Source organism: Myripristis murdjan, chromosome 3, assembly GCF_902150065.1.
Source record: "Myripristis murdjan chromosome 3, fMyrMur1.1, whole genome shotgun sequence".
NCBI lineage: Eukaryota > Metazoa > Chordata > Actinopteri > Holocentriformes > Holocentridae > Myripristis > Myripristis murdjan.
The window spans coordinates 36,983,363-36,995,609 of NC_043982.1; the positions used below are offsets into that span (position 1 = coordinate 36,983,363).

The window sequence follows — 12,247 nt, forward strand, 5'->3', positions numbered from 1 at the left end:
AACAATCCAGACATTATACAGGAACAATAGTAGACTACACAAAATATACCTGTAAACACCACAAGAGAGGAGAATGTCTTTACACAAATAAACACAACAAATAACCAAATTAAGTAAAAGAGTTCAATACAAAGAATAAAAGAAAAAACCTTTGCATAGCCTATAACAGTTATAAAAAATAAAATATAGATAGATAGGTAGATAGATAGATAGATAGATACTTTATTCATCCCGAAGGAAATTCACTAAAATATATCCATAAAATATCTGTAAACCTTCCACCTTTAAACCTTTGCATAGACTTTATGTATTATGAAATATATCCATAAAATATCTGTAGAGTATAATATGTATACCTAGAACAGATGTATAATCATAATGTATAATTTATAATATAATTTCCATTTGGCCGTCCCTGATGCACATCTCTTTTTGCTGTTTTTGTTTGTTTGTTTGTTTGTTTGTTTAATCTCCCCACATCTTCCAGCTCCAGAACCAGTCAGAGCTGCGAGCGCCGACCCCGGAGAAGGCGGCGTGGTTCCTGGACGCGGCCATAGCAGCTCGCCACAGCAGCCAGCGCCCCAACACCACCGAGGAAGAACACAGGAACTCCCACATGCTGTTCACGTTACACATCTACCAGTACCGCATGGAGAAGACAGGCAAGGGAGGGAGTAAGTATCACTACATGTTACCATAGTTACAGCGTCGATACCTGCTACTTGCTGCTACTTTTACTACTATTAATACTGCCATTACTACCACTGCTACAAACACAAAGTAACAGCAAAACAACTACTGCTACTTCTACTGCAATAATCATCACATACAAATATTAGTAATACCAGTTAATAACTCATAACTGATAAGAGCTGCTACTTCTGACTGCTAATTCTGTTCAAAGTAAACACAAAAATGCTGTTTTCTCCTCATATATTTGAATACCACATGAACATGAGAAGGTGTATAAATAATAATCGCAGACAGATCCATTCTAGATGAATTAATAGATGTCGTATGAAGCAGCAGAAACCTGAGCAGAGGAGTACACGTGCAGATTATGTTTCTTCCAACAGCCTCAACTTATCTTTGAAACTTTGCCTTGAAGATGAATTCAGTGGCACGTCGCACACCCGCTGTGGAGTAACTCAGCCGTAATGCACTGCTAAAGCCAGTGTGTGTGCCTGTGTTTGATAAAGAAGGTGTGTGACAAACACCTAACCAAAATATCACAGCGATGATCGTCAGCGTCAGCGTCTGTGTGGATATGTGTGTGTGTGTGTGAGGCAAGATCTGGATGTGTGTGTGTGCGTGTGAGAGAGCGACAGAGATGTCACATGCAGGCAGTGAGGATGCTTGGTGTGCTGACAGGACTCATCTTTAAATAGAGTTTGACACAAACAGCCTAACCTGGGAACACGAACACACACACACACACACACACACACACACCTCCACAGCCTGTCTTCACCAATCTCTGATTCACACAACGACAAGTTTTAACTTTTTAAACCCCGGCTCAGCTACATGTCACCCACCAAGTGACTCCAAAATACAAAATAACTTCACCTGCATCCCTTGATAATGTTGTAATGCTGAGTTCAACAAATAATATCTCAATATCATCACATTCTAAAATGATCTATCTACGCCACCACCGCTGCAGGCTTTGTTTATCTTAACTATCTCCATATTTGTCATATTTGTATACTTTATAATGTGTAATGTAATGTTTATACATGCTTATAGAGGTGGGAAGTCACTAAGTAAGTTTATTCAAGCTCTGCAATTAAGTACAATTTAGAGGTTCTTTATATAAATTCATTTAATTTTATGCCTCTATGTGTGAAGGTCTTGAAAAAGCACTGAGGTCTCCTTCATTTTTGGAGCTTTTCCGTGATTTACAATAATGGTATAATAAATTCATTAATGAGATGAGAGAGACGAGAAAGCAATATGAATTTCTTTGTAGTAAAATGACCCATTGCGTTGTGAGAGTCGTCACTGTTGGTCTGTTTTCCGCCGTGTCATTTAGAGCCAGACACAGAAAAAGCTCCTTGAAAGCAGCTTAGCTTGTAGCTGAGAGTCTGCAGCTTCACCACATTTTCAAATTAGAGAGAAAATGATTTGAGTAATCCAACAAGAGTCTTGTGAGAGTGAAATGTGTCCCTCCTTTCCATTCCAAAAACTCAGTTTGTACCAGTGATCATGAACCGGAAAGCAGGACACGCTCTGTGTGTTCTGAGTCTGAGTCCGAGTCTGAGCTCTCAGCACCCTGCAGTGCTCACAAATCACTTAGTGCAGCTTTAGGGATTTCTAGTTTGTGAGACTTTATACTTTTACGTCACTACGCTTCAGATGGAAGTATTGTTTTCTGCACACTACACACCTGATGACTGTGGTCACTAGTTACTTTGCAGAATAAGCTTTTACATGCAAAACATAAAGTTTGAGTAGACAGAGCAGCAACTGGACCACCTGCAAAATACTTTTTATAGGTTTATGCATCATCAATTTAACGCTCTGAAACGGACCTGTACCTTTACTATTGATACTCTCATGCATGTTATTGCAAATACTTTTATACTTTTTTATAATTTTCTGATTGTAGGAGTTCTGTATTTAAGTACTGATACTGTATAACAACTGTAAATAAATACATGCAATACTGTTCTTGCTTCAGCAACCTGACGCCCCTAAACGGATCATTAGTTCTCTGTTTTCTTGCCTTTCATACAGCTGAAGATTTTTTTTTTCTCCCCTACAAATGCCTGCCTGCCTTCTCTATTGACAAACTTTGATACTATGTGGCAGTCATGACTATTAGTAGTCGTGTAGCGTACATTAAAGTTGCACAGTGCTCATTAAAATGATGAATGATGAAGGTGAAAATGAGAATGAAGAAGACTAATGAGCAAAATTGATTTGTTTCTAATTGAATGTTTGCTTGGCTGTCTCTTTTTTTTCCCCCTCCCTCCTCTCTGCTCGATCCCCGGCTCTCCTTTGCTAGTGTCGGGAGGCCGAAGCCGCCTCCACCTCCTGGACCTGGGCAGCTGTGACGTCAGAGTGCTGGGAGGAGGAGGAGGAGGAGGAGGAGGTGGGAGGAGCAGGGAGAGCTCCTCCCCTAGTTCTGCCCCTCTCTGCCTCTCTCTCTCCGCCCTTGGCAACGTGATCTTGGCACTAGTTAATGGCAGCAAGCACATTCCATACAAGTAAGTTGGTGTGTGCAGATGTGTGTGTGTGTGTATGGGTGTGTTTGAGAGAGAGAGAGAGAGGAGAGAGGAGTGGAAAGGAGAGGAGAGATGCTTTGAAGAAAGTGAGGATGAGAAAGGGAAGTCGTGGAGAGGAAAGGAGATGAGACAAGAGGATGTGAGAGGCCAATTAACGGCTTCAGAGGCAGAGAGGGAGAGGAGTGAAGAGCGGCGCGGCGAGGTGAGGAGGATGTTCTGGAGGTAAGTAGAGGAAAGGAAAGTAGAGGAGAGGTGAGCTGAGATGCCTAAGGTTTGTGGGAGTTAATGCTATAAACAACAACAGCTGCTGTTACATATTCATCACTTTCATTTGGCCAACGTGCCGACGAGTAGAGAGAGAGAAAGGGAGAGAGGAAAAACAGATGATAGAGGCAACCAGGTAGGAAGAAACAAAGCAGGAAAAGGGAAATCAGATAAAATGAACAGGCAGAAGTAGAAAAGTGGAGCAGGAAATAGCAAAAAAGTACAGTTATAATATTTAGTATCATTAGTCTAATAACATTTAGTTTGCCCAGAGATATGTATATGCATTAGGCTCTCAAAACGTCCTCCTTTTACCTTTCTCTCTCCTTCCTCCCTCCTTTTTTTTCTCCCCCGCCTCACTCTTCCACTTTCTTTCTCACTCTCCTTAAGGCCACAGGGCTCTGTGCCGCGTGCTTCGTTAATTTAATCACCAGCGCCGGCATTTACATTGCAAAACACCTTGCCACCTAATGCTGAATTTCAAAAACAAAAACCAACACTAAATCTGAATCCGATCTCCGCGGTGCCAAAGCTGGTGACTCACCCTCACACGCAGCTGGGGAAGGAGCTCGGAGAAGCTGTTGTGTAACGGGCATCGTGTCACCGCCGCCTCCTTGGATCCAGAGAGCGTCGGCTGCGCATTTGCGAACGAGGCCGTGCGTGACTCGAGGAAGCCGAACGCAACACCGAATGATCAGCGTCGGCCCGCAGATGCCACGGAGCCGTCGCTGGAAATTGGCATCAAGTCGGCCAGCGCACGTCTGGATCAGCGGCATGCATGACACAAACAGCAGTGATTAATTAGAAAGATTTGCATGATGGTGTTTTCGGCGTCGGCTATTAGCCCCGCCATCTTGTCCCACCGCTGTTGCTAGGTTACGGGCGATCCTCTGCCAGTTGATCATTACAGTTTTGGACGTCTCATCGTGGTGTTGTTTGGGAGGATACTGGCCGTATTTTGGTGAATATTTCTAACTTTGTAGTTTTGTAGGGAGGCAGAAGCCCGTCTGTCATTTTTGAAAGCAACACGGCGGTTCATGTCCACACGCGAAAAGACAAAAAAACAGGCTCATGAATTAAACGTCCTCATCGATTTGACAACACGTACGCAGCATTTAGGGAAGGTGCTGCAAATTCAGACGACATGCAAATAGGCAAAACACGAGGACGATCAAAGGCAGAGTGAGTTGGATTTGACGGCTGCGGTTTTGTAAACACAACATTCAAAGTTTGGCGGCTCCTCCCCGGCGGTTTTCGCTTCCTAGTATGACAACGGAATGAAATGAAGGCACAAAATGGCGCCTGTCTGTCCAGCAGAAAACAGGCCAGCACCGCGGCGCTCTTCATCCTCCTCCTCTCCCTCAGCGCTCGCCAGCTGGTGGAAGCCAACCCCAGTTTCACTGTCATTATGGATCGAGCTCCGTCTGCTCGGCGCTTGGCCTCGCTCGATTTCCTTTTTGTAGCGTCCTATTGGATGTTTTGCAATCAATCTGGCACCGTGCTGCGCTGTGATTGGCTGGGAGCTACACACCCGCTGCCCAAAGGCCGATGCCCAGAAGAGTCCCAAGCTCAGCAAAACAAGAAACTCCAAGCAGAGGGCGGGGTCTCTGCAGACACACACACCAACACACACTTCTAGTGGCTCATCAGTGAAGACTGAGAAGGTTTATTTATGTATGAGTCTATACATTATACATAATTTAGGAAAATCCAGCTCATTCTCATCATCAGTTTGACACGACATGCACAGCATTTAGAAAACACGCTGCAGTTACGCCCAGTGTCATCGTAAGTGTTTCCAGAGGACACTTACAAGTGATGAACACGTCTGGTTACTAACGCCAACACTGCCGTTAGTAACCAGGTGGCGGCGCTGTTCTCAGCTTCAGGATGAAACCGAGCCTGTGAGCCCAGCCAGGCCGACGGGCCAGAGACTGACGCCCTGGAGCAGAGCTAGCCAGCGAGGACACACTGTTTCTCATCCCAGCAGCACAACCATGTTCTTTTTTTTTTTTTTTTTTTTTTTTTTTGCTGTGCATGTGTCCTCAAATGAATCTTTTCCTAATTTGCTTGTGTTTTGTCTGTTTGCATGTGCATTCTTGCGCTGCGGTGCGTCGAGCTCCCAGCGCCAGTGTACTGAAGTCTCCCAGCGTGATCCTAGATAAGCAGAACTTGTGCAAGGCCCAAACTTCAGCCACAACGTGATCCTGCGGATTTACTCTCATCATCATCTACAAAATCACAGCCTTCCTCACCAGAGACTCTGCACAGCTCGGTGTCCAAGTTGTAATCATCTCCCCCGCTGTAATGCCTCGGCTGGCCGGATTCCCAAACCTCGAGCTTCAACCCAGTTAGCTCCTTAAATTTCCCCACGTTCACCCTCCCTCCTGCTCTGCTGTGGCTGCTCGGAGCAGACCCAGAAACCTGCCGGTGTGCAAGGAGAAGGACATTTTCTCTCAAGTTACATTAATATATATATTAATATTTTGTCTAGGCATGGATGGGTTTCACACTGCAAAAACTCAAAATCTTACCAAGATTATTTGTCTTATTTCAAGTCAAAAATGTCTTATTCCTGGTCAAAATATCTCATTACACTTAAAATAAGACATGATCACCTCAGAAGTAACTTGTTTTTAGACAATTGTCTCTTGTTTCAATTGAAAATTTGCTTGAAACAAGTGAAAATTTGCTTGTTTCATTGGCAAAATTTGTTTCTTGTTTGTAGCTAATTTTCACTTATTTCAAGTGAATTTTCACTTTTTCCACTGGCAAATTTGCCAATGAAACAAGCAAATTTTCACTTGAAACAAGAGACAGTTGTCTAAAAACAATTTACTTCTGAGGTGATCATGTCTTATTTTAAGTGTAATGAGATATTTTGACTAGAAATAAGAAATTTTTGACTTGAAATAAGACAAATAATCTTGGTAAGATTTTGCGTTTTTGCAGTGCACCAAATTGAAACACACCAAGAGGATGAGAACATAATTATGACAAAAATGTCGGGATAAAATGGGACTGAATTGCCAGCTGCATTTCTTATACTACTACTACTAATTAGTCTGCCCTTTACTTGCAGTGGATATGAATCTGGAAAGTGTGATCTCTTATTAATCTGAATATAAAGTTAGATTGGACCTCCACATAATAACTCAGTGGATTGGTGAACAAATCAAACGTACCGAGGCAACAAAGTTAAACTCGTATGAAATTCCAAAACTAACATCATAAATGCGGTTAATGAAGTTCATCATCATCTTATATTGGTGTCACACAAACGCCCAAATGAGCCAAATCAGTTCAGCTCAGTGTGTGTGAAGGAGTGTGGGAGCCTCTCCGCCTCCCCTCTCCGCAGCAACCTGACCGTTTGCTCCATCGATCTTGGGCTCGTGGAGGAATAACCTTCCCACACGCCAGGAGGGCAGAGTCGCCTCATATTTTTCGTGAACTGAAAACTGTCTCCTCAACAAGCACGTCACGTCTTCCTCTCGGCTTCCTTCCTCTCCCCTAACCTCATGATCTTGCTCCCGTCTTGTCACTGCCTTGAACCGCCGAGCCGGTATCTCCTGTCACACATGAACACTCACAGGAAAACCTATCTATTCTGCAGAATCTATCGTCTGGGTGCTGCAACTTTGACCACCGCGCTCCCTCCTCTCGGTTTCATCTCTTACACTGGGACTTTAGGAGTTTGGAGTGATTAAAATGCTGCACACACTGTAAACTGTGTGCCAATCACATGGAGCACGGTGTGAAATCTAAGCCTACCTGATAAACCTCCTGGATCGAGTCAAGACTGAAATTTAAAATTTTTATCCAACTTCCCTGACACTCCAAATTAACATACAAATGAATACTTCATGATTGGTGAATTTACCTACATTGAGCCCCGAGAGAGGAGATAGAGACAGAGAGGGAGCGAGTGAAGAGGGTGAGGCTGTTGAAAAGCCTGAGGCAGCAAACAGGCAGGAAGACGAACGGAGAGGAAAGAAGGGGATGAGAACGGCGGAGAGAGAGAGAGAGACAAGGTCAAGATAGACGTGTGTATTTATGTGTACAAATGTCTGTGCATTCATGTGCATGATGTACACGTGCGTGTGTGTGTCTGTGTGTGTGTGTGCAAAACAGAGAGATGCCTGCAGGCTGTGTATTTTGAAAAGGGGGACAGCAGCATGAGGTATTGGGCCACAGAGGAGCTGTACTCACTGTCAGCCTGCAGGCCTCTGCATACACACACACACACACACACACACACACACACACACACACACAAAGGCTATGAATGATTGCAGTAGCCCACCCAGGAGAAAGTCTTTTCTTTAACACACAGCCTAGTTTTACTCTCCCATCTGCTGGTATAATCTCTCTGGGAGATTGATAATCTGCCAACTTCAGGCTACATACGATCCAGAATTCATTCTGCTTTTTTAAAACGATGTGAGCTTTGATATGAAATGGAACCGTTTCACATGTTTTAGAGACATCAATCAATAAACATAATCAACCCGCATTAGCATAATTGCACTGACCACATACTCCGCCGTTGAATCTTTGGACTCAATACGAAATGTTTATATCAGCATGTCTCTGTGTGTGTGTGTGTGTGTGTGTGTGTGTGTTGACAGGCATAGGCTTTTAAGTAAAAAAAACGATTAGAGGAAGTGCCTGGACACTGTGTTGGCTGGATTTTAACTTCTAAATTTCCTGAATTCACGACTCCTTCCTTCCCACTTGCAGAAAAGGTCACGTGGGTTTATTGCTGAGTCAAACCTGCTAATGTCAAACGTGCGTGGGCGTCAGGAATAATATCACCCACTGGTTTCCAAATGTGCTAATGTCATCGTGCTGACATCTTGGTTATGTGTGTGTTATCAGGGACAGCAAGCTGACCATGTTGCTAAGGGAGTCGCTAGGCAACATGAACTGCCGGACCACCATGATTGCTCACATCTCTGCCTCACCCAGGGATTTCTCGGAAACCCTTTCGACCATCCAGATCGCCTCCCGTGTTCTCCGCATGAAGAAGAAGAAGACTAAAGTCACCGTGGTGAGTGTAGAACAAAGCCTCGATGCTCTAATTTCGAATCATCCTACACAAGTGGGATTAGAAAACTTCAATCTTGGCGGTGAGATAACTTTAAGTTCCAATCTGGAAGCGAAAACTAAAGAAAAGCTGACAAAAAGGCACCGTAAAGCTTCAATTTGCAATCCAGCACGAGAGCAAACAGATTACATATTGGTGTGTTATCTTTAATCCCAAATCTTTAATCCAAATGGAAACTAAATAGCCTTTGATATGTTAGTCTACAGATTGTCCCAGGCTGATAATCCAACACGGGAACATGACTTAACCCTTACCGTGCCGCTCTGTCTCCGCTCCCCCTCGTCCCGTCCATCTGTCCATCTTCAGCAATACACCTCCAGCTCCTCTGGAGGGGAGAGCTCCTGCGAGGAGGGACGCATGCGACGCCCGACTCACTTGCGGCCTTTCCATCACCGCGGCGACACAGACTCGGACCTCCCGCTGCTCCGCCTCTCCAGCGACCCCGACGAGTACTCGAGCAGCGAGCAGTCGTGCGACACGGTGATCTACGTGGGGCCGAACGGGGCCGCCGTGTCCGACCGAGAGCTCACCGACAACGAGGGACCGCCAGAGTTTGTGCCGATTATTCCAGCTCTGCTCCGAGGCAAAGCGTCAGAGCAGCAGCAGCCGCAAAATCAAACCCAGGCAATCGGAGCCCAGACCAAGGTTAATCATGTTTCATGTATCATACATTTATTTATGTTTTGGGCAATCAGCTGTAATCACTTGCCTCTTTGCTGCGGTATTTGTGGCAAAGAGGCAACTTGATGATTTGCTTGCTGACAAATGCTTTGATTAGACTGCTGAGGCAGAAATGTCCCAGACAGTAAATTACTGGACCTCCTGCTGATGAAATCCTGTCTGTTGCCCACGCTTGTACCCATGTGACATTTATTGACTTCTTCTTGATTTCCGCCCCAACAGGTCCAGCCTCAGCCAGAGTCCCAGGACCAGCCCGGTGGCCCCCACTCCCAGCCCCAGTGCCTGCTGGGGCAGCCCCTGGCCCCCGTCCCAGAGGAAGGAGCCGAGTGTCTCAAGTGCAACACTTTTGCTGAGCTGCAGGAGAGACTGGACTGCATTGATGGCAGCGAGGAGGTGAAGATAGTTTCCTGTTTTGTTTTTTGCTTGTTTTCTGTACATAAACCAGAAAAAAAAAACAGGCAATCTAGACTAGGGCAACATAACAGAGAAAGACAAGAAGAAAAGATAGAAATTTTATGTTTTTGTGATGGGAAGCGTAGATAATGGTATGTGCAAATTCAGACAAATTGTGTGACAAGCTGAATTTTTTATCTATTAAAATAAAATAGAACAAAGGAGCTTTGCCTGTATCTTCACAGCCTTTGCTTTCACTTGCCATCACAGCTCCTATCTGTGGTGACAGTTTTGCTTCCCTTGTAGGTAACATTTAGGTTTTTTCTCTCTTTTGTTCTTTCCTAGATAGAGAAGAGGGCAACATTTGCATTCCAATCATGATGCAAAATGTTGCAAGTAAACAGGCATTCCAATTAATTTTGAATTTATCAATTACTTTTTTGGGTCTGTCCTTTTAATCCATCCCTCTGTCCATTGTTTCAGGTGGCAAAGTTCCCCTTTGAGGAGGTTCCAGCGAGCAAACAGAGCGCCAAACAAGAAGCAGGCTCGGCTTCTGCTGTTCCAGCCTCGGCTCCTCCTGCTCCTGGCTCCGGTCCTGTCCTGGACACAGGAGCCAGAACAGGTAAAGGCTTTAATTTGTTCCCTCTGCACTCCAGTGAAAAAAAAAAAAAACGGCTGCAGACTGTATCTTTTGTGGCATGGATTTATTTTAGAGCTATCCTATCTCAGGGATTTTCAAACTTTTATTCTTAGGACTCAAATTCTTTTTTGCTATGATTAAAATGTGTCTTTGAAGGCACTGATAGCCCAATGTCAAAAATGTAGATGTGTATTCAAACCAGCCTAAATGAATCAGTGGATTAACCTTCAGTATTTCATCACACAGCACTGACACGCTGGCACCAGAACAGTGCTATTCCCATTTGAATGCTGATGCAACTCACCTTTGCGTTCCTACTTGGATTTGAGCTGGAAAAACATGGTTCTGTCCAACATCCCACAGGCCCAAGAGGAGGTGCAGCGGAGCTCTCCTCCTCTCCCCCAGGAGCCTCCGGGAGGAGGAGCAATGACCAGCAGCTGCAGGAGATCAGGGAGGTGGTGGAGGAGGCAGAGCTGGCCCAAACAATGATCCACAGCCTGACCACTGGTACCAGGAGCGTCACAGGAAGCAGCAGCACCACGTCCAACCCCCTGCACAGGGCCAAGAGCACCAACCTTCACGACAGGTGAGGACAGGCGCTGTGGCCAAAAAAATGGTGTGGTGAATGCACACCAGTTGACATTTCAACTATAATGGATTTCAAATGCTTCGGTAGGCATTATTAAGCTGAAAATGTCAGGATGGAAAACTCATAGACACTGACAAAAAAAATGATCTGGGAATTCAATGAAGTTTTATGCCCTGGTTGCCCTAAATTCAAAAATTAATATTGATTAGATATAGTTTTATGGGTTCAGTGCCCTTTTTTTGCATTAGTTACTATCAGCTCTTATGTCACATGTGATTTGAACGGTCTGAGCGGCTCCTCTCTCTCTGACTGGGCAGCCGTGAGTCTCTCAGTGTGGGCAGCAACAGCGACGGCAAGGCACGACCACTAGGATCACCACGCCTCGGCATCGCCAGCCTGACCAAAACGTCCGACTACAGGTACACACACACACACACACACACACATACACACACAAACGTATGTGCACTGTTGACATGTTCATCATCATGTTCAATTTCAGTGAAAAGAGCCTCTGTCTTAAAAACAACAACCTGAAAAAAAGGAAAAAGTAAACAAATGAATAAACAGTCCTGACGGGTAAGGGGACAGTTTCCAACATGACTCAGCATCCTCGTGCTTCTTTTCCTCCTCAGGCCCCCATCCTCCCCGTCCCAGCGATGTAAAGTGTACACCCAGAAGGGCGTGATGCCAGGGACGCCCCCTCTCTCCTCACACACCCTGGCCCAGGACAGCCAAGCCCCAGAATCTCTGACCCCAGACAGTATGTACCTTTTTACTTTTTATGTACCTGTGCTTATATCTTGAAACTATTTCTGTCCTCCTCAGTGGGTTGTTCTGTATAACAGGTGGAGATACTGAATGCATTTTGTGTATTTAGATGTAGAATGCCATTTTTTTTTTATTTTGCCATAGTCAGTGGGTGATTATTTGACATTTTACATTCAGTGGTACTGGTATTAGTATTTGTATTGGTATTATTGCACCAATGTTTTTATCTGGGCACAGTATACTCGCATAATAACAGTTTGAATTTGACATGATACCCAATTCCTCCCTCACCTCATCTGTTTGCATGTATTCCACACTTGGAAAATAAAGTGGATTACTATGCCAGTTTTATGTTTTCTGATTCTGCAGACAGTTTGGCTGCAGACAGTGGCCGATCCTCCACAGAGTCCCTGCTGTCCAGGACTTCTCCTGTGGGCATGAGCCCGCAGGTACTAGAGCCAACTCCATCTCTGTCTGCCAGCCTTGGTTCAGCCGAGACGCTCTGTGACGATGACGTCCCACAGATTCCCCTGGACACACACAGGGACGGTGAGACGCTGGAAAACATGGCT

General features: G+C 44.8%; 1 protein-coding gene across 1 annotated transcript in view; it reads left to right on the forward strand.

The window, feature by feature from the left end:
• The window catches only part of kif26ba (kinesin family member 26Ba), a 124,543-nt gene that overhangs the window by 97,010 nt on the left and 15,286 nt on the right, over positions 1 to 12,247 (forward strand). The window contains 10 exon segments of the mRNA XM_030048162.1: positions 488 to 674; positions 3,011 to 3,212; positions 8,373 to 8,544; positions 8,908 to 9,246; positions 9,505 to 9,675; positions 10,159 to 10,297; positions 10,679 to 10,901; positions 11,222 to 11,323; positions 11,540 to 11,667; positions 12,045 to 12,224. Coding sequence (XP_029904022.1) covers positions 488 to 674; positions 3,011 to 3,212; positions 8,373 to 8,544; positions 8,908 to 9,246; positions 9,505 to 9,675; positions 10,159 to 10,297; positions 10,679 to 10,901; positions 11,222 to 11,323; positions 11,540 to 11,667; positions 12,045 to 12,224 — 1,843 coding nt within the window.